This window comes from Thalassophryne amazonica, chromosome 17, assembly GCF_902500255.1.
Source record: "Thalassophryne amazonica chromosome 17, fThaAma1.1, whole genome shotgun sequence".
In the NCBI taxonomy this organism is placed as follows: Eukaryota; Metazoa; Chordata; class Actinopteri; order Batrachoidiformes; family Batrachoididae; genus Thalassophryne; species Thalassophryne amazonica.
Window position 1 is genome coordinate 60,474,494 of NC_047119.1, and position 20,547 is coordinate 60,495,040.

Genomic DNA, 20,547 nt, shown 5'->3' on the forward strand with positions numbered 1-20,547 from the left:
ATAAGTGTGTGCACAAAGTCACCGGCAGATTCACGACACACGTGCGCACAAGCGACTTTGGTTCTCGCCACTCTTCATATGCTTTGAGTCAGACTTATTCTAAATTGACAGGTGCGTGCATGCGGTCGGGAATCTCCATACTGTCATGCCTCCATTTCTTTACACGAGGTCATCGTTTGGTGTCTCATGACAAGAGCACTGTGCGGGATGAAGGTGGAAAGACATTGGTTATGATAAGAGACGGTCCGAAAACTTCATAAAAACTGAAGAATTACACAGCAGTGGAAAGTGAAACTACTGTGTCGGAGGCAGAGGAAAATATAAACGCTCTTGTCCACAGTGTAATAAATAATAATAATAATTAAAAATGGATGGTTCTGAGATCAAAGCTGCAAACAAACTGGACCTACTCTCCAGATGTCAGGAACAGGTACAGGAGCTGCCCGTTAATTGGCTTTTTTTTTTTCTTTTTTTTTTTTTTTAAACGACTCGCGTCACGCATGGGTCTCATTTTGCAAACCAGTCTTTTTCTGTTTCTCTCTACACTCTAAAGGTGAGGAGACATCACTACAAGCACCAGCATCAGGAAAAAAAAGCCTTCACAGCGGTTTAATATCATCACCAGCAATATATGATGAAAGCCATCATAAAGCGTAAGAGTGTGTAATAACTACAATATCAAAATGGCAGGTTCGGAAAAGCACAATGTTCCTTTAGAGCCGTTGGAGCGATGCCCCGTACTGTCTCGTTCATTTCTCCCTAAAACTTGTCGAGAATGCATTCTTCACAGGTGAGCAGAGAGGCTGGGCTGCTAACAATGTTTAAAAATAAAGATGAGTACTTGTCCTATTAGCAACACAGCATTTCTTTAGCTGTTAGAGGTTTGGTGGGGGGGGAGTCAAGCCTGGCTGTGGAGTCGCATATTATACTCCATCGTTAGACTCGACATTGTTTTATTCACAGTTTTCATTTTTGAAGGAGCCCAAAATAGCTGAAGCTCTGCTCACGGCAAAAATACCATGATGGTCACCAGTACTCTAATGGCCGTCTGCCATTATGGATTTTTCTCCCCAATTTCCATCCTGATCTCAGAATTGAGGCAATCTGGTCTGGTTTTCTTTCAAAACTCTTAGCTGAAATCTGTATGTAATCACAGCTCTTACTATACCCGATTATATATGATTGCAACCAGTTTTTGCTGATTACATAATTCCCATTATACAATTTTGCACAAACCTTTTGTGCAAACGTCTGCGGCATCCCCCCAGACGTTTCCAAAAAGCTTGAATTTGTGTTAGAATCTCAAAAATGTCTTCTTTTGAAGACCACAGTAGTGATATTCTTTTAAAAGCTTTAATGTTGTGGAGGAGATTCAGGAGGCTTCTGCTCAGAGAACAGTGTGATGGTCCACTTTCACCGATTTTTTACCCAGGATTACCCCATCTGCACCAATTAAATCTGATTATTCACTTTTTTGGGGAACATGATGCTACTTTGAGCTCCAATTACACCCAATTTCAGATCCCGATTAGGGTTTGTTTTGGTTTTTTGGTGGGGTTTTTTTTTGTTGTTGTTGTTGTTGTTTTTTGGCCAAAACAGTGGACAATCCAGCATCAAAGGATCAATCAGGGGAGACAGACTTAATGTTCCCACAGTGTGATGTAAAGGGGCGTGCTAAGTCCCCCTCAACTGATGTGTTCTTGTTTATGATGTGTGACCCTTTTGTGGATCCCGTTTGCTCATTTGCAGAGCACTGGTTGGTCATGGGTTCTGCATGTTTTTCCCTGCACTAAAAGGAAGAAGCTGCTGTTCTCAGGTAGAGTGAGCTCAGACGATCGCACTCTAAACCAGCACAATGTCCTTTTAATCTTACTGTTAGTTAGGGTTGGAGGTCTCAAGTTGACCTGTTTTTTTTTTGTTTTTTTTTTGGTTTTGTTTTCCTTATAGTTTAGGAGTGTGTTTTGGTGCTTAGTTATAGGGTTGGCCAGTGATCTGACAAACAACTGGTTGGTCTTGTGGCCGAGCCCATCCTGACGTTTGTTTGTCTTGTTTGTAAATTGTCTTAACTGGGGCTTTGTTCTGTGGTGTCAGGTTGAGCCCGATGTCTTTTAGAGATCATAACGATGTGTAACCAAACATATACTAAGATAATGATGAGTGATGTGAGTCCTGAGGCCCACTGGTGCCGGTGTCCCGTCGAGAAGAGGTGCGTCGCGCTACTGTGCATGTGTGCGCATGCACACATCGCTCTACCCTGGACTTGAAGACGTAACCCGTCGAGATGACGTAACTCGCTCGACGTGCAACTGCGCATGCGCATTGTTTTTTTTTTTTTTTCCGTCAAAGTTTTTTTATTTATTAATTGTATTCAGTGTATTTAGCCTAGTAAGTAAAACATTTTCTGTATTTTACGTTAGCAGCATAAATGTATGTATATGTATATTTTGCCTGTCGAAATAACCTAACTCCAGGTTAAAAATACTTATCGTTTTATAGTGAGTAGATTTTATACATTACTACGTTCGGATGAACAATTTATACATTTACTTGCCCATCAAAATAAGCAAACTTCATCAAGTAATTTTTTCAGTGCACACATATGCAGTTAAGCAAGGAACCTCATCTCGACGACGCACCTCATCTCGACAGACTTATCCGTGGCACCTCATCTTGACGGCGCACCTTATAAGATAAGAGAATCGGATGCCAGTCTGACACAGGTTACTTGCCCAGCTAAGGCTGATACCCATTTACAGCTCGTGGACTGAGACAATGCAGACTAAGTGTCTTGTCCAATTCGAATTCAGATCTACATACTGGTTGTGCAGCTCCTTATCCACTCAGCTACCTACTCTACAGTTAAATGTATTTTTTTTTTTCCTATAATGTAGATACAGTATATGCAGTAAACTGGGAGTTCCTCCATGACAGTCTGACAGTACAGGCATTGTTGACCTGGACAATTGCAGGGGAAACCCTGAATAAGAATATTCAGCAGCCAGCAGCCTCTGGCACCTAAGAATGAAACTGAAGTCAGTCTTATTTGCCAAACATTTTTATATGCAAAACATGTATGCTTTTAAGTAGTGTTTACTTTTTGCTGTTTTGACAGCGTTCTGTCTTTAGGGTGGTCTGGCACAGTAAACTGTATTTTGGATCAGCCATATTTATCCTCAGGTCTGTCTTGGGGTTTATTTTTAAACAATTATTTTTTTCTTTGACATGTTCTGCTAGGATTCCTAAATGCTTGTTTCAAGAATGGGTCCAAAGTTAAGCAGCTGTCAAAGGCTGTTGCATCATTTTCAGCCCGTCACAGAGCTGCTTCGGTGTGATCGATGGACAACTTTTTACTTGATTGACTGCACACGGGGAATAACAATTTCAGTCGTCTAAAACTGTACTGATTCCAGAAAGGACAAAGAGGGTGTAGGCTTTCACTGCAACCCGCAACCAGACTTCACAAGATGATTTCACACTTTGAGTAGGAGAACTGAGTCCATGGGTGAAATCACCTCAGAGTCTCTGATTGCACTGAAAACCTTCAGCCCTGTGGCCCTTTGTGGAGCCAGACTGAGAGCACTGGAGCAGCGCCTCATATCAAGAAGGTCTGACGTTCAAAGCCCACCTGTTGCCCAATCTCTCAGTATATCTGGAGTTGCTCCAGGAAGTTCATCCAGTGTAAAATGTGCAAAATCCACTCAGAGCAAAAACAGAAGCAGCTAAAAGAAGGTTTTCAGCTGTACATGGACCAGGATTTTCAAACTAATGGAGACTATTATTTTACAAAACACACCTTTCTACTTTTAAGTGGGTAAAGCAGCAGAGATGGGATGAAGTCAACATCAAGTCACTTTCAAGTCATGAATCTGCAAGTCCCAAGTGAAGTCTCAAGTCATAATGACCACCAATTGTTTGCAAGCTAACTTGAGACTTGATTTGGGACTTGCAGATTGATGACTTGAGAGTGACTTGATGGTGACTTCGTGCCACCTCTGGTAAGCAGTGTTCAACAGTCTGAACTCCAGGTCAACTGTCCTTTTTCCTTGCACTGGTAAGTGAGTAGGGTTTGTACATCAAAAAATGGTCAACTACTTAAAAAAACACCTTCTACGGGATTTGTTTTGTTTTGTTTGTTTTTAAACTGTGCTGACATCATGACAAAGCCATTGAAATAAACAAGTGAGACATCTTGAAAGGTGCACATGCATAGTTCCACGAGAAACGGTGATGATGTTTTGTGAAGTTTATCGCAGGTTTGAAGAGCCATGATGAGAGCTGGTGTGCAGAGTTCTACGTGCTACATTGGATTGACATGGCAGGGAAGAAGGCCGTCACCAGGACCTGCCAAGGGCAGCCAAACATCAACACTGCGGCAAGTCAGGTAATCAGGAAACTGAATACCGCAGCGCATCACGTTAAAAACAACAAAAGGACAAAAGGTGCGTGCTGACAGCACACTCCAGCTCTTCAACAGAAGGGCCACAGCGATATGACCCATGAAAAGGCAAATATTTATACTGAATATTACACTCTGTCATTCTGTAAGTTGAACCCTGCACTCACAGTTCATTTGCTATGGCAATAACATTGTGTTTTCCAGAAAAGTATGTTAATAGTCAGCATTTTTAGACTGTAAACAGTGTATTATTTGACCACATGGCTGTAAAACACCATCATGCTGTACTCACACCATCTATTAAAACACACAAAAGGTTAATTTTGCACTTTGCCCACAAAATCTTAAGTTTGAGCTTAAGATTAATGCCGTCAACTCCTGAACTATCAGGCCTGTGTGTGTGGTTGGGGGGGAGATACAGGTGAACCCACCGTTCATGAGGTCCAGGATGAAGCACAGCTTGTCGGGGGTGTGGAAGGCATACGTCATACACACAATGAACGGGCAATCCTGCAGGGAAAAGAATGAATCGGTGCATGAAACAAGCTGCTGTGATGCGTTTCCCCAACACAAAGAAGTAAAAAGAGGAGTTGTTTCTCTTTTTTTTTTTTGGATAGATAACTCACCCCTGTGCTGACCAATGACAACATGATTCTTTCATTGAGCGCAAGCGTCTCCCCCTGCTTCATTTTAATCCTCTTCTTGTCCAAACACTTCATGGCGTACCTGTCAAACAAACACTTAAGTATCGTCGATTAACGGCTAATCGGGTTGTTTTTTTTGTTTGTTTGTTTTTTTTGCCACGCGTGCTGGCCGTGCGAGTCCTCACATCTTGCCGGTGTCGGCCTTCCTGCAGCCGTACACCTCGCCAAAGCCGCCCCTGCCGATGATCCGATGCACGCTGAAGTCATTCATGGTCAGCTAAAAGCAGATAGCGCAGCATTAACACAAGCGGGACAGGAGCCAAACGTACCTTTAAATTCTTTTACCAGCCACCACTCACGTGGATGTTGAGCTCCACGTTCTTCCACTGGCAAAACCGAGTGAATTTGTCACTAAGAAAGAGAGGGGGAGGAGAACAGATTAATTAAGGGTGCGGCAGTTCACTCTTCTATCGACACGGAGCAGCATTCGTCCACCTTCTGCCTCTCACCTCTCGATGAACTTCTGGAAGATGTTCCCTCTCAAACTGTCACAGATCTCCACTATGTATGGCTGCAGGGGGACAGACACAAACAGAGGCTCAGGCTGGGTTCCTGTGGAGCTGGAGGTTACGCAGCCTGTGAGATTGTGTCCCGGGGCTGTTTCAGGGACTGCTCTCTCGGTGTCTGTGCGACAGAAAGTCTCCACAAATGCCTGCAAATCTCTTCCTTGCACATTGTTGGGATGAATCTGGACTCGTCTATGTGGACAGTTCTTCTTTTATTTGAAAGATGAGGAACATAACAATTAACTGTGAAAGATAACAGCTGTCCAATTATGCAAAGTATGAATCAAACAATGACACAGTCAGTGATGACTGAGAAAAATCTGATGTTGGAAGAAATTAATTGTTACAGTAAATCTACTGCGGGAATGTTCCTGGGTAAAAATGCCAATGGGTCAAAGGCCCCCCTCGTAAAAACAACCGGCCTTTTCCAGCAATGTCTGAGCCAAGAATGCGTGCGTGACCAGTCTCCATGTCTGTGGTAATCATGAATGATTTCCATATTTATGTATATTATTATTATTTGAACACTGGTGCATTTTCATTTGCATTTTACCTTCTCAGGTACACTTTCACCGACTGGCTGTTGACTTAATCATTTTTTCTCTATTGAAGGGAGTAAAAAATTCCCATCAGATCTATGGATTACAGAGTGTGTGTGGGACTGGTGCCCTCCCATATTAGCTCGTGTGATATAAATGTGAGAAACTCATGTAGCATCTGGTCGTGCTGGATAGGACCTGTAATAACCTGATCTCTTGCGTTTGCATGCACTTATACAGTTATACATCCCAGTTATACAGCTTCATGATGAAGTGGTATAGAGGAGGATTTTCATTCACCAAAACATCAAATCTAGACTTGCATCTCCGATGTACCTTTTGGCAAATTGTAGATGAACTGTCAGGTCTTCTTTTTAAGAAAACCCTCTTCAGTACCACTTCAACATGAAGGTGTATAACTGGGGATGCAAAATGCAAAACATGCACGATGCACAATTTCTCCAGTCACAGCCACAGAAGCCTATAACTTCTTCTGGGTTGTCTGGGTGTCTTGGTGGCTTTCCTCACTCTTCTCCTTCTTGCACAGTCACTCAGTTTTTGAGAACTGTCTACTCCACACAGATTTACCATAGAGTGCCAAACTGTTTGTATTTGTACATAATTGATGTAAATAAATTCCAAGAAATATTGGGTGACTTGGAAATGTTCATGTATCCATCTCCTGATTTGTCTGAAGAAAACTGGCAATAAAACATATTATTTACAGGTATTATACCAAAGTGTTCCACTACTTATGCAATTCATCATCTTGGCTTTTACAATTTTAATGGATTTATATCAAGTTGTAGAAATTTGCTTTGAATTTGAGTTTAAAGGAAGATCATTCTAGAAACTTTTATTTTTTGCATTTGAAATGGCACAAACAAATTAAAATGTGTGAAATACCAAGTGTTCCAATACGTTTGCAGGATACTGTACATGTACCAAAGAAACCGGCATACTGGGGAATTCAGATGTGTTAATAATATGATTTCTCATAATCAGATAATGGCCGTTATTAGATAAAGCGTGTGTTCAAAATCCTTATATTCAGCTCATCCAATTACATATGGAGGGACTTTTTTTATATAATTGGTTGTAATTTCTAAATGGTTAAGATGATATTTTTGTTAAACTCAACACTACTATCACCTCTCGATTGTTTCACTTCAACTGCATTGTGGTGTTTAGAGACAAAAATACAAAAAATAACAAACTACTTATGGACATGACTATAGTGTGCATGCGTGCGTGTGTGTGTGCACGCAGAGGTTGTGAATTATAAATACAAGAGGTTGTTCTTAAAGTAGAATGGTAGCATAGTGATTAGCACAGGCAGAGTAAGCAGGCTGGGTTTTTTTTTTATTTTTTTTTAGTAAGAATCATGAGTTTGTTTCTGTGGGTTTCTTCCTCTGTGAGACCTCGTCTTCAACCCGCATTTTAAAGATGAGGAAGTTAATCATCTTGCAAGTAGGTCTGCATGTGAAAGCAAACGGTGATGTTCAGGGCCTGAGCTCCAGCTGCTCGTCACCCTCCGCAGGCTAAGTCTATCAACATAATGAACTCTGTAATAATCTAGTTTACTTCCATTAGTCAGTGCTGACACCTTCAACATGAGTTGCCAGATCTTTTTCATAAAACCATTTTCGTCAACACTGACATATTTTCAGTCATTATACAGTTCTTACAGTTTTTTTTTGTTATTTTGAATGATTCATTTTTGTAATACATTTTGTCCTGCTGAATGTTGATGCTTCTGACAGCAAACAAGGAAGTTAAAACACAAATCACCGTAGACGTGTGAACACGCTGAAAGGCGTTTACCTGGAAGAGAGTTGGGGGAACTTGTTTCTTGGCCAAGTGACTTTGAACGTGGTCCACTGCTTTTTTAGAAAATGGCTGAAAATAAAGAAATGGTCATTAAAAATGCAGCATCACAACTGATTTCAGTTCTGTTATGTCTGTGTTACATGTGTCCCCGAGTGTGACATGTACAGGACACTGTGCTGTGAAGAGGCTGCTGCCAAGACCAATATCTGCAAGTACGTGGGAGTGTTTTTAATAACTTCCTCCCATTAGACATCTGCAAGCAAAAACTTTGTTTTACGTCCAAAACTGCTGCCTCGCAGGAGAATACAAAAAACTGCACTGTGGTGTGTGTGTGTGTGTGTGTGTGTGTGTGTGTGCTGGATGTGGATGTTTTGACCAATTCTAAGAGTGCGACAGTGCAGATCAGAAAGGGGGTTTCAACAGAAACCTAGAGCGGGCCAAATATGCAGGATTTCCCATCATTACTCTGTCTTCAAATCACACTCAGCCTGTGCCAAGCTTTAGTTCTTTTCCCCCATTCATCCAGGGTAACTCTGGCTTGTTCTTTTTTTTGCAGCCATTAAACTAGAATTAACCTCCCAGGCAAAATTATTATTATTATTATTTTATTTTTTTTTACACATTTTACAAACTTCATGTCTTGACAGTAGCAAGGCTCCCATTTTGACATCAATGGGAATTGGTGGGTAATTCATGCCGATACAGTTTGTCCACAGGAGGTTCTGTGATGAATGACATGTGCACAACTTAATCGCCTGTCTTATCAGACAGTTTCACCGTGCAGCAAAGGACAGAAGAGTTGGGAGGGAGAGGATTAAAGTGAGCAACAGTTAAACAACAAAAAGAGGCCTCATTTCAACGTGACAATAAGGGGATTAAAGTGTGTCCTCACGTGTGAACATGACAGAAGCTCCTTCATGATGTAGCCGTCGTAAATCTGTCGGCTGCGACTCAACTTCTCCTCCTCAGAGTCCAGCTTCTCGTATTCTTTAATCTGAAAGACACGTAAACAGGATAAACATTATTATTTCTGTATAGTGGATTTAAGATTGTACTTTGTGACACACACAATCACATGCCACATCTACGACAGCACGGACCCACCTTGGGTCCTGGGTGGCAAAACCCAGGCACACAAACGCTCCATCCCCACATCTCTTAAAATCATAATCTATTTGCCGCTGTGAGGTGAAATTTGGGTGTCCACTTAAGCCCCTTTCACACCAGGTCAACGCAGAGTTGCGTCATGACGACGCCAAGTTTATGCAGCCTAACGCCACAATACACTGACGGACACAAAGAGCGACGCGAAACAGACGCAAAAAATTAAACATTAAATTTTTTCGCTGATTTTCGGCGAAAGCACTGGATGCAGAAAGGAAGTAGTTTTCATGCAAGTTGAGGCAACGTTAAGGTACTTAATGTGACTGGATGCCACACACACACACAATACCACACTACCCCACGCCAATTTATGATTCCCGCTGTGCTCCACTGTTGCCAAGCTATAAATCAGGCAGGATTGTTGTCGAACTTTTAATACCGTAACACAATGCAGTAAAACTACACCGCTCAAAGAGCACGTGAAAAATTACAAGAAAAACATGCTCCTTACAGCCTGGCTGCAGCTCCTCGGCACTCTCACCTCCTCTCTCATCTCTCACTTCTTCTCTCACAATTGTGTAAAATAAAGTCCATTAACTCCTGCTCACAGACCGATTGCTAGCGAGAGGACATGTCCACATCCAGTGTAACTCCTCACGGAGGACATCTCCACGTCCATTCATGGACGGATCGTGATTACCGGCTGCAGCTCCACGGTTACAGGAAGAATGATAAACTAGAACACACATCAGAGCGCACACCTGCAGCGCTGCACAAGAAGATAAACTAGAACACACATCAAAGCGCACACCTGCAGCACTGCACAAGAAGGAAGATAAACTAGAAGAGAAATCAGAGCGCACACCTGCAGCGCGGCACAGTTAAAATGATAAACCAGAGGAGAAATCAGATAAGAGAAATCAGTAATAAAGTCCATTAACTCCTGGAAATAATGTATTCTGACTTTTTCCAACGTATCAATTCCATCTGCCTGTCTGGGTAGTCCTGTGGAGCCAAGCTCCCCCCCTGCTGCACGCAACTGACACAGGAGTTCCTGCATATTAGATACGCAGCATATGCAAATCTATGCAGGCCGGGTGTGAAAGGGCCTTTAGCCTTCACCAGCTATGCTTGCAAAACAAATCAACTCAGCTATAGCTGACATTAAGGTCAGCTGAGGTCACTAAAATTAACATTGAATCGGTGTGTAACTTTGCAAAAACAATGTCGGACTCTGTAGTTTTCTCTGGGCCCCTCCCCAATCGGACCGGGAGTGACATGTTTAGCCACATGTTCTCCTTGAATTGCTGGCTGTCTGAGTGGCGTCCAAAAAATGAGGTGGGCTTCATAGATAATTGGCAAAGCTTCTGGGGAAAACCTGGTCTTGTTAGGAGAGATGGCATCCATCCCACTTTGGATGGAGCAGCTCTCATTTCTAGAAATCTGGCCAATTTTATTAAACCCTGCAAACCGTGACTATCCAGGGTTGGGACCAGGAAGCAGAGTTGTAGTCTTACACGCCTCTCTGCAGCTTCTCTCCCCCTGCCATCCCACCAATACCCCATCCCCGTAGAGACGGTGCCTGCTCCCAGACCACCAACAACCAGTAAAAATCTACTTAAGCATAAAAATTCAAAAAGAAAAAATAATACAGCACCTTCAACTGCACCACAGACTAAAACAGTTAAATGTGGTTTATTAAACATTAGGTTTCTCTATTCTAAGTCCCTGTTAGTAAATGATATAATAATTAATTAACATATTGATTTTATTCTGTCTTACAGAAACCTGGTTACAGCAGGATGAATATGTTAGTTTAAATGAGTCAACACCCCCGAGTCACACTAACTGTCAGAATGCTCTTAACACGGGCTGAGGGGGAGGATTAGCAGCAATCTTCCACTCCAGCTTATTAATTAATCAAAAACCCAGACAGAGCTTTAATTCATTTGAAAGCTTGACTCTTAGTCTTGTCCATCCAAATTGGAAGTCCGAAAAACCAGTTTTATTTGTTGTTACCTATCGTCCACCTGGTCATTACTGTGAGTTTCTCTGTGAATTTTCAGACCTTTTGTCTGACTTAGTGCTTAGCTCAGATAAGATAATTATAGTGGGCGATTTTAACATCCACACAGATGCTGAGAATGGCAGCCTCAACACTGCATTTAATCTATTATTAGACTCAATTGGCTTCGCTCAAAATGTAAATGAGTCCACCCACCACTTTAACCATACTTTAGATCTTGTTCTGACTTATGGTATGGAAATTGAAGACGTAACAGTATTCCCTGAAAACCCCCTTCTGTCTGATCATTTCTTAATAACATTTACATTTACTTTAATGGACTACCCAGCAGTGGGGAATAAGTTTCATTACAGTAGAAGTCTTTCGGAAAGCGCTGTAACTAGGTTTAAGGATATGATTCCTTCTTTGTTATGTTCTCCAATGCCATATACCAACACAGTGCAGAGTAGCTACCCAAACTCTGTGAGTGAGATAGATTATCTCGTCAATAGTTTTACATCCTCATTGAGCACAACTTTGGATGCTGTAGCTCCTCTGAAAAAGAGAGTCTTAAATCAGAAGTGCCTGACTCCCTGGTATAACTCACAAACTCGCAGCTTAAAGCAGATAACCCGTAAGTTGGAGAGGAAATGGCATCTCACTAATTTAGAAGATCTTCACTTAGCCTGGAAAAAGAGTCTGTTGCTCTATAAAAAAAAGCCCTCCGTAAAGCTAGGACATCTTACTATTCATCACTAATTGAAGAAAATAATAACAACCCCAGGTTTCTTTTCAGCACTGTAGCCAGGCTGACAAAGAGTCAGAGCTCTATTGAGCTGAGTATTCCTTTAACTTTAACTAGTAATGACTTCATGACTTTCTTTGCTAATAAAATTTTAACTATTGGAGAAAAAATGACTCAACCATCCCAAAGACATATCGTTCTCTTTGGCTGCTTTCAGTGATGCCGGTATTTGGTTAGACTCGTTCTCTCCGATTGTTCTGTCTGAGTTATTTTCATTAGTTACTTCCTCCAAACCATCAACATGTCTATTAGACCCCATTCCTACCAGGCTACTCAAGGAAGCCCTACCATTAATAAATGCTTTGATCTTAAATATGATCAATCTATCTTTATTAGTTGGCTATGTACCACAGGCTTTTAAGGTGGCAGTAATTAAACCATTACTTAAAAAGCCATCACTTGACCCAGCTATCTTAGCTAATTATAGGCCAATCTCCAACCTTCCTTTTGTCTCAAAAATTCTTGAAAGGGTAGTTGTAAAACAGCTAACTGATTATCTGCAGAGGAATGTTCTATTTGAAGAGTTTCAGTCAGGTTTTAGAATTCATCATAGTACAGAAACAGCATTAGTTAAGGTTACAAATGATCTTCTTATGGCCTCAGACAGTGGACTCATCTCTGTGCTTGTCCTGTTAGACCTCAGTGCTGCTTTTGATACTGTTGACCATAAAATTTTATTACAGAGATTAGAGCATGCCATAGGTATTAAAGGCACTGCGCTGCGGTGGTTTGAATCATATTTATCTAATAGATTACAATTTGTTCATGTAAATGGGGAGTCTTCTTCACAGACTAAGGTTAATTATGGAGTTCCACAAGGTTCTGTGCTAGGACCAATTTTATTCACTTTATACATGCTTTCCTTAGGCAGTATTATTAGAAAGCATTGCTTAAATTTTCATTGTTACGCAGATGATACCCAGCTTTATCTATCCATGAAGCCAGAGGACACACACCAATTAGTTAAACTGCAGGAGAAACTACTGTGAGAAATCTTGGAGTCATTTTTGATCAGGATATGTCATTCAATGCGCATATTAAGCAAATATGTAGGACTGCTTTTTTGCATTTGTGCAATATCTCTAAAATTAGAAAGGTCTTGTCTCAGAGTGATGCTGAAAAACTAATTCATGCATTTATTTCCTCTAGGCTGACTATTGTAATTCATTATTATCAGGTTGTCCTAAAAGTTCCCTGAAAAGCCTTCAGTTAATTCAAAATGCTGCAGCTAGAGTACTGACGGGGACTAGAAAGAGAGAGCATATTTCACCCATATTGGCCTCTCTTCATTGGCTTCCTGTTAATTCTAGAATAGAATTTAAAATTCTTCTTCTTACTTATAAGGTTTTGAATAATCAGGTCCCATCTTATCTTAGGGACCTCATAGTACCATATCACCCCAATAGAGTGCTTCGCTCTCAGACTGCAGGCTTACTTGTAGTTCCTAGGGTTTTCAAGAGTAGAATGGGAGGCAGAGCCTTCAGCTTTCAGGCTCCTCTCTTGTGGAACCAGCTCCCAATTCGGATCAGGGAGACAGACACCCTCTCTACTTTTAAGATTAGGCTTAAAACTTTCCTTTTTGCTAAAGCTTATAGTTAGGGCTGGATCAGGTGACCCTGAACCATCCCTTAGTTATGCTGCTACAGACTTAGACTGCTGGGGGGTTCCCATGATGCACTGAGTGTTTCTTTCTCTTTTTGCTCTGTATGCACCAACTCTGCATTTAATCATTAGTAATTGATCTCTGCTCTCTTCCACAGCATGTCTTTTTCCTGATTCTCTCCCCTCAGCCCCAACCAGTCCCAGCAGAAGACTGCCCCTCCCTGAGCCTAGTTCTGCTGGAGGTTTCTTCCTGTTAAAAGGGAGTTTTTCCTTCCCACTGTCGCCAAGTGCTTGCTCACAGGGGGTCGTTTTGACCGTTGGGGTTTTTCTGTAATTATTGTATGGCTTTTGCCTTACAATATAAAGCGCCTTGGGGCAACTGTCTGTTGTGATTTGGTGCTATATAATTAAAATTGATTTGATTTGATTAAACCTTCACACGTGAGTTTCAGCTACAACCTCTGAAATCATTTGACCATGTTCATGTCAGCACCTTACCTCTGTGCATTCTCTCACTGTGCACCCTAGTAACCGTGCAGATTAAAAATAGACACATTTTAACCCTCAAGCGACCAAGCAATTTCAGTGACTAATATGACTGAGTGGAGTTATTTATGACCCCATTGACTTTATATTGGAATATTTCTATATAAGCAATTGTTTCAGGGTTCTTCATATTTATTTCACTCTCTAATATATTTGTCCATCATCCTTTTCATTCTAATTCTAGGTATCAAGAATCAGTCTCAATGCTTGTGCCGCTGTAAATCTTGCCATTCTAGGTTTGTGTCTTCCTTGAAAAACATAATAATATAATGATTAGAGTTAAATTAGAATAAATTACCATCTGCAGCTATAATGTCAAAAATCTCAGATCTTCCCGGGGTCATAAGTGACCCTGCACAAGTATGGATTATACTTGCCACATGAATCATCCGATCCTTGCAAAATTCTCTGAACAAATGCAGGACAAACAGATTGACAAATTAATGGTAGGAAACCTTTTTCCAATTAAAATGAGAAAAATGGTGCACAAAAACATGCCCGGGGTCATAAATGACCTCACTCGGTCGCTTGAGGGTGAAAGACAAAGTCAGTGGGGTGGACATGAAGGTATGAGCCGTCTGCATACAACACACCTCTGCACAGAGAACAAACAGCTGACGTAAATAAATAAAACAGGTGAAACTGCTGCATCATAAATTATAGTGACTATCGATATATAAATCTGTCACACAGAAGAGAACACACACATGTAAAATGAATAAAGCATAGAACCCTTGTGGGGGTTTTTTCTTTAAAAAGGAGCATCGGGCGTACTTATTGAGCAGCCACTCCCATCTGTGATATTTATAATATAATTTCATCTCCTGTAAATATCAGGCACAAATATTACAGACGTGTTGTGGTAATATTATATTACTCCAAATTCCAATATAAAACTAATCTTGTCTAAATACTGTGGAATAAATAGACATAAAATGCAAACATACATGGCACAGATATTGGCACCCTGTGATGAATCTTCAAAAGAAAGTATGTATTTAATATTATGAATATACAAAAGTTTTTCCTTTGTATTAATTTCTCAAGTGTAGTTAAATTAATAATAATAATTTTACATTTGCTGCACAACTGAAAAATTTAACACTCCACGGGATAAGAGTTTTCAGATGTATGGAGAATCAGCACAGAGTCTCCTGCCATAAATTAGCAACACGCAACACACACACACACACACACACCCACACACACACACACACACACACGGATATGAGACTGTAAATTGTTCAACACAGAGCCAAATACGTGTTTGTGACACAGCCCTGCTGAATTTTCAGGCTGGAGTCCACAAATAGCGTCATCTCACTCACTTGGTGATGCAACCGAACAAAGAGTCTGCTGCAATTTTCATTTGTAAAGATATTCACCCAAACAGTGTCCAAGGACGGTCTCAACACATGATTGAAGTGCTGCAAACACCATCACAGTGAAGTGGTCATCACCACATGCAAATGTTTAACTTGCTCAAGCTGAGAGTGTAGACACGAGCACTGACAAAAGACTCATTTGTCATTGTGTCTCACACACACACACACACATACACAAAATAATCCAGTGGTCACCGACCCTGCTTTGAACATCATCTGCCCCTCTCATCGGATCTATTCACGGTTACTAAAGTCTGGCACCTGCCAGGTTTTGATTGGCTGAACCCAGCTGACTGAGCAGGTAAAGCAGTAAAACAAGCAGGAAGTGATTTCGGTGAGCTGGGATTGTGACCACGACAATAAGATGTGACTGAGTGGATCAAATCAAGAGATCAGAGGTAAGATCTCGGACAGCTTAGCACCTTACAGTACATTTCAAGAACTTATTATCTTATTTACTTTGCTCACATCAGAAAAACAGACCATACATGGGGTTAAAAAAAAAAAGGCAATGGTGATCTTAACCAGTGTCACAGAGCCCAACATGACACATGCAAGTTTAGCAATGTATAATCTAACCTATAGTACTAAGCTTCATCAAACTCCTGTAGTCCTTGGAGCTTCAGCACATTCACAAGGCATCACAGACCCAACCTACTGGTGGCCACAAAGAATGTCCAACTTTCTTCTTATTAGACGTCTTGCTGATGTGACCTTGTATAAAATAAAAAGAATTCACCTTAACACGGAAAGTCTGTCAACACATCACATACGGAGACGCACGTGTTGAGTCAAGTGCTTCCTAGACCTGGTCAACAGTTACATAAGTAAAAAGATTGACTTTTTGTGCTGTGCTGATAAATTCTACTACCTGCATCACTGGGCAGCAGAATCTGACAGACGTTCTGCCACCACGTATGACGATCAAATAAATGTACATGAATGTGCACCAGGAAACAAAAATGGCAATTAACAAGTAAGGCCTTGTATTATTTGTGCCCAAGAGGGCAAACATAGTGAGACAAATAAATATTCTAATCCAATTACATCTTTGCTGCAAATCCAGTTGGTTAATCGTGTGAGATTTCAGAGCATAAAATACTGCGAAAATGGTGGCAAAATATTAAAACCTTTTCACATTTAATGTGTTACTCCGCACCCTGTCTGTGCTCATTGTTAATAATGGCACAGTCAACTGAGAGCAAGAGGTTGCCAATGATGATGATGAAGAAAAAGAAGGAAAAAAAAAAGGAAAAAAGAAAAAGAAGAAACAACAGCAACAACAACAAACAAAGTAGTGATGTGGATTCTGCTCATAGAACTTCCAGTTTGGCATGAAGACACTGTTGCCACGGTAAACTTTAACAAGCCGACCACACCCTTTGTCTGCATAACATTTTTACACAACTATATTATTATGTGGATTAAGATCTTTTTTTTATATAGAGTCTGATAAAATTGTAAAAGGAAATAAAATTATTGCTGATTATTTTAATGATTATTTTGTTAATGTTGGTAAAAATTTGTCAAACTCAATTGTAACTACAACAAAGTCTATGGACAACTGTAAATTAATTAATAAAATTCATGTTTATTAGAGAAACGGATGAAAAATAATTTTTTCATATAGCTCACAAAATTAATGGAAAAAAATCCACTGATAGATAGCTTTGATATGGTTTTGATTAAGAACATTATTGATTGTATTATCAAACCTTTAACATATATTTGTAATCTGTCACTCATGACTGGGAAATTTCCCTCCAGAATGAAAATTGCTAAGGTGATACCATTGTTTAAATCTGGTGATAAACATGTTTTTTCAAATTATAGGCCAATCTCGTTGTTACCACAGTTTTCTAAAATTCTGGAAATATTATATTATAATATTTGTAAAGAGGTTGAACAATTTTATAGAAAAACATCATATACTTAACGAACAGCAGTATGGTTTCAGAAAAAAAAATCTAAACTTCTTTGGCTTTAATAGACTTTGTGGAACAAGTTACAAATGCAATAGAGAAGAAGCAATGATACACTGTTTTTTTTATGATTTACAGAAAGCATTTGATACTACTGATCATACCATATTATTGGAAAAATTACAGATGTATGGTATTAGAGGACTGGCCTTTAACTGGATAGCTAGCTATTTACATAATAGATAGTGTGTTCATCTTGGTGGGATAAAATCAGAATTATTGAGGATTACGTGTGGAGTGCCCCAGAAGTCAGTCCTCGGGCCATTATCGTTTTTGTTGTATATTAATGATATAGGTTTGGTTTCTAAGTCTTTGAGATGTATTTTGTTTGTCGATGATACAACTGTGGTTGGTAGTGGGAGTAATTTGAGACAGCTCTTGGACTTGGTGGAGAGGGAACTGCAAAAATTTAAATATTGGTTTGACTCTAATAAGTTATCACTTCATTTCAGCAAAACTAAGTGCATTATATTTGGAAATAAGCCTAGAAATTTAAGCAGTAAATTATCGTTGAATGGCATTGAAATTGAATCTCAAACTTTTTGTTGATGATAAGTGCAGTTGGAAAACTCATAAAACATAATGAGCCCAAAATCAAATCAATTTTATTTATATAGCGCCAAATCACAACAAATATATCAAAAATATCAAAAGTTACTCGTATCTTGTACAAAGTACAATACTTTCTCCCCCAGCATCTGTTGGTTTCATTGTATCACTCATTACATGTCCCTTATATGACTTACTGCATTGAAGTTTGGAGAAATACATATAAAACAAATACTAATCCAATATTTCTGTTACAAAAAAAAGCTGTAAGAGTGATAAGTAAAAAACCATATCGTGAACCAACAAATTCATTGTTTGTTCGTCTTCAGTTTTTGAAATTTTAGGACTTGGTTGATTATTTTACAATACAGATAACGTATAAAGTTAAAAAATGGACTCTTGCTTCAACATGTCCAGGAGCTGTTTAAAATTAGAGTCCAGTTATAATTTGTGTGGAACTTTGGTTATCTGATAGAAGAAAGATTCAAACTACTGCTAAAGGTCACTGCGTTTCCGTAAAGGGTGTTAGAGTGTGGAATGATTGTTTAGATTGCATTAAAGTATCTAGTACATGGCTTGTTTTAAAAGACTGTATAAAAATAATATACGAGGTCTCTTAGATAATAAACCGACCCTTTTATTTTTTTTTTTAACTATATGGATTTGAATGACATGCGATTACACCAATCATGCTTGAACCCTCGTGCGCATGCGTGAGTTTTTTCACGCGTGTCGGTGATGTAATTTCCCTGTGGGCAGGCCTTGAGTGAGATGTGGTCCCGCCCTCTCGGCTGAATTCCTTTGTTTCACACACTGCTCGAGACGGCGCGCGTTGCTTTATCAAAATTTTTTCTGGACCTGTGAGGAATATCCGAGTGGACACTATTCGAGAAATTAAGCTGGTTTTCTGTGAAAAGTTTAACGGCTGATGAGAGATTATGGGGTGTTTCTGTCGGTGTAAGGACTTCCCACGGAGCGGGACGTCCTGCAGCGCTTCCAGGCGCTGTCGTCGGCCTGTTTCGAGCTGAAAACATCCTAATTTAAGGCTTAATTCACCCAGGACATCGTGAGAGAACAAAGAAGATTCAGAAGAGGCCGGCATGAGGAATTTATGCGGACATTCCACTGTTTAAGGACATTTTTTTAATGAAAGACGTACGCGCAAATTTGCTGAGTCGTTTCCATGACGACTCGGCAAATCTGTGTGCGCTGCGACAGGAAAAACACCTCTGTGTTGAAAACCATTTGTAGAATTCAGGCGGCTTTTAATGGCTTTCAACAAGTGAGTAACTGAGAAATTGTTTAACAGCTTGGGCATGTTCCAACTTGCCCGTTAAGATTTCCAACTGAGGTGTTTTTGCTGCCGCGACCCCCCACGGTCGGGTCCAGCCCAACATGCGACTCTGCCCGCACATTCTTTCATTACAAAATGACCGTTAACAATGGAATGTCCGAATAAACTCCTCATGCCGACTTCTTCTGAAAGTTCTCTGTTCTCTGACGACTTACTGCGTCAACAGAGTCTGAAATGTGGAAGTTTTCAACTTGAAACGGCGAGACGCTGCCGCCTCGAAGCGCAGATCACCATCAGGCGCCGTGGACCGTCCTTAAAGCGACACTACCAGACCAAAATCTCTCATCAGCCGTTAAAATTTTTGCCTTACAGTTTTGAAAAAATTTTTATCAAACAAAGCAACAGTCTCTGAGCCATTCCTAAACAATGAAAAAAATCGACGAGCGGGTGGACGACTCCTCACTCAAAGACTGCCCACAGGCGAATGACGTAACCGACAGGCGTGAAAAAAACTCTCGCATGCCCACGAGGGTTCAAGCATGTCTGATGTAATCACACATGATTCAAATCCATATGGTTTTTGAAAAAAATAATAAGGTCGGATACTTTTCTAATAGACCTCGTATTAACTTGTTATAGTTTGCGTAATTAAGTAAAATTGCCTGTGTGGCTATTTTTTTGTTTGTCTGTTGTATTACTTTGTTTGTTTCACTGTGTTACATTAGTGACTGGTATTTGTTTTTTGTGTTTAAACACAAAACAGGAAACAGGAAAAAAAAAATTCAGAAAATCGTATTTGAAATAATTAATTTGCATTTTATTGTATGAAATAAGTATTTGATCCAATAGAAACAGACCTTCATATTTGGTACGGAAACCTTTGTTTGCAATTACAAAGGTCAGACGTTTCCTGTACTTTCTTGACCAAGTTTGCACACCGCAGCAGTGATTTTGGTCCACTCCTCCATACAGATCTTCTCCAGATCTTTAAGGTTTCGAGTTTCAGTGCCCTCAAAAGATTTTCTATTGAGTTCAGGTCTGGAAATTGGCCAGGCCACTCCAGGACCTTGAAATGCTTCTTATGGAGCCACTCCTTAGTTCCTCCGTTCTGTCCACACAGCTCAAAACGCTGTGCGGCTCTCTGCCGAGTCAAGTTAGAATGATAGAGTCCAGTCGGAATTAATAAATTCAAAGTGAAATGCCGTTTAAATCAAATGGCACCTCTTTCCAAACGTTGTAATACAAACAAACTGCAATCAAAACTTTTTTTTTCTCTCAAAAAGAGACGTCCTGCCCTGCA

The 20,547-nt window shown here is 40.2% G+C and overlaps 1 protein-coding gene across 1 annotated transcript in view; it reads right to left on the reverse strand.

Moving 5' to 3' along the window:
* Nucleotides 1-20,547, reverse strand: part of grk3 (G protein-coupled receptor kinase 3) — a 184,566-nt gene that overhangs the window by 48,074 nt on the left and 115,945 nt on the right. Inside the window, exons 4-10 of the mRNA XM_034193073.1 lie at nt 8,868-8,969; nt 7,970-8,044; nt 5,550-5,611; nt 5,400-5,451; nt 5,226-5,317; nt 5,023-5,122; nt 4,828-4,906 (exon numbers count right to left, since the gene is read on the reverse strand). Coding sequence (XP_034048964.1) covers nt 4,828-4,906; nt 5,023-5,122; nt 5,226-5,317; nt 5,400-5,451; nt 5,550-5,611; nt 7,970-8,044; nt 8,868-8,969 — 562 coding nt within the window. The remainder of the gene's footprint in view (nt 1-4,827; nt 4,907-5,022; nt 5,123-5,225; nt 5,318-5,399; nt 5,452-5,549; nt 5,612-7,969; nt 8,045-8,867; nt 8,970-20,547) is intronic.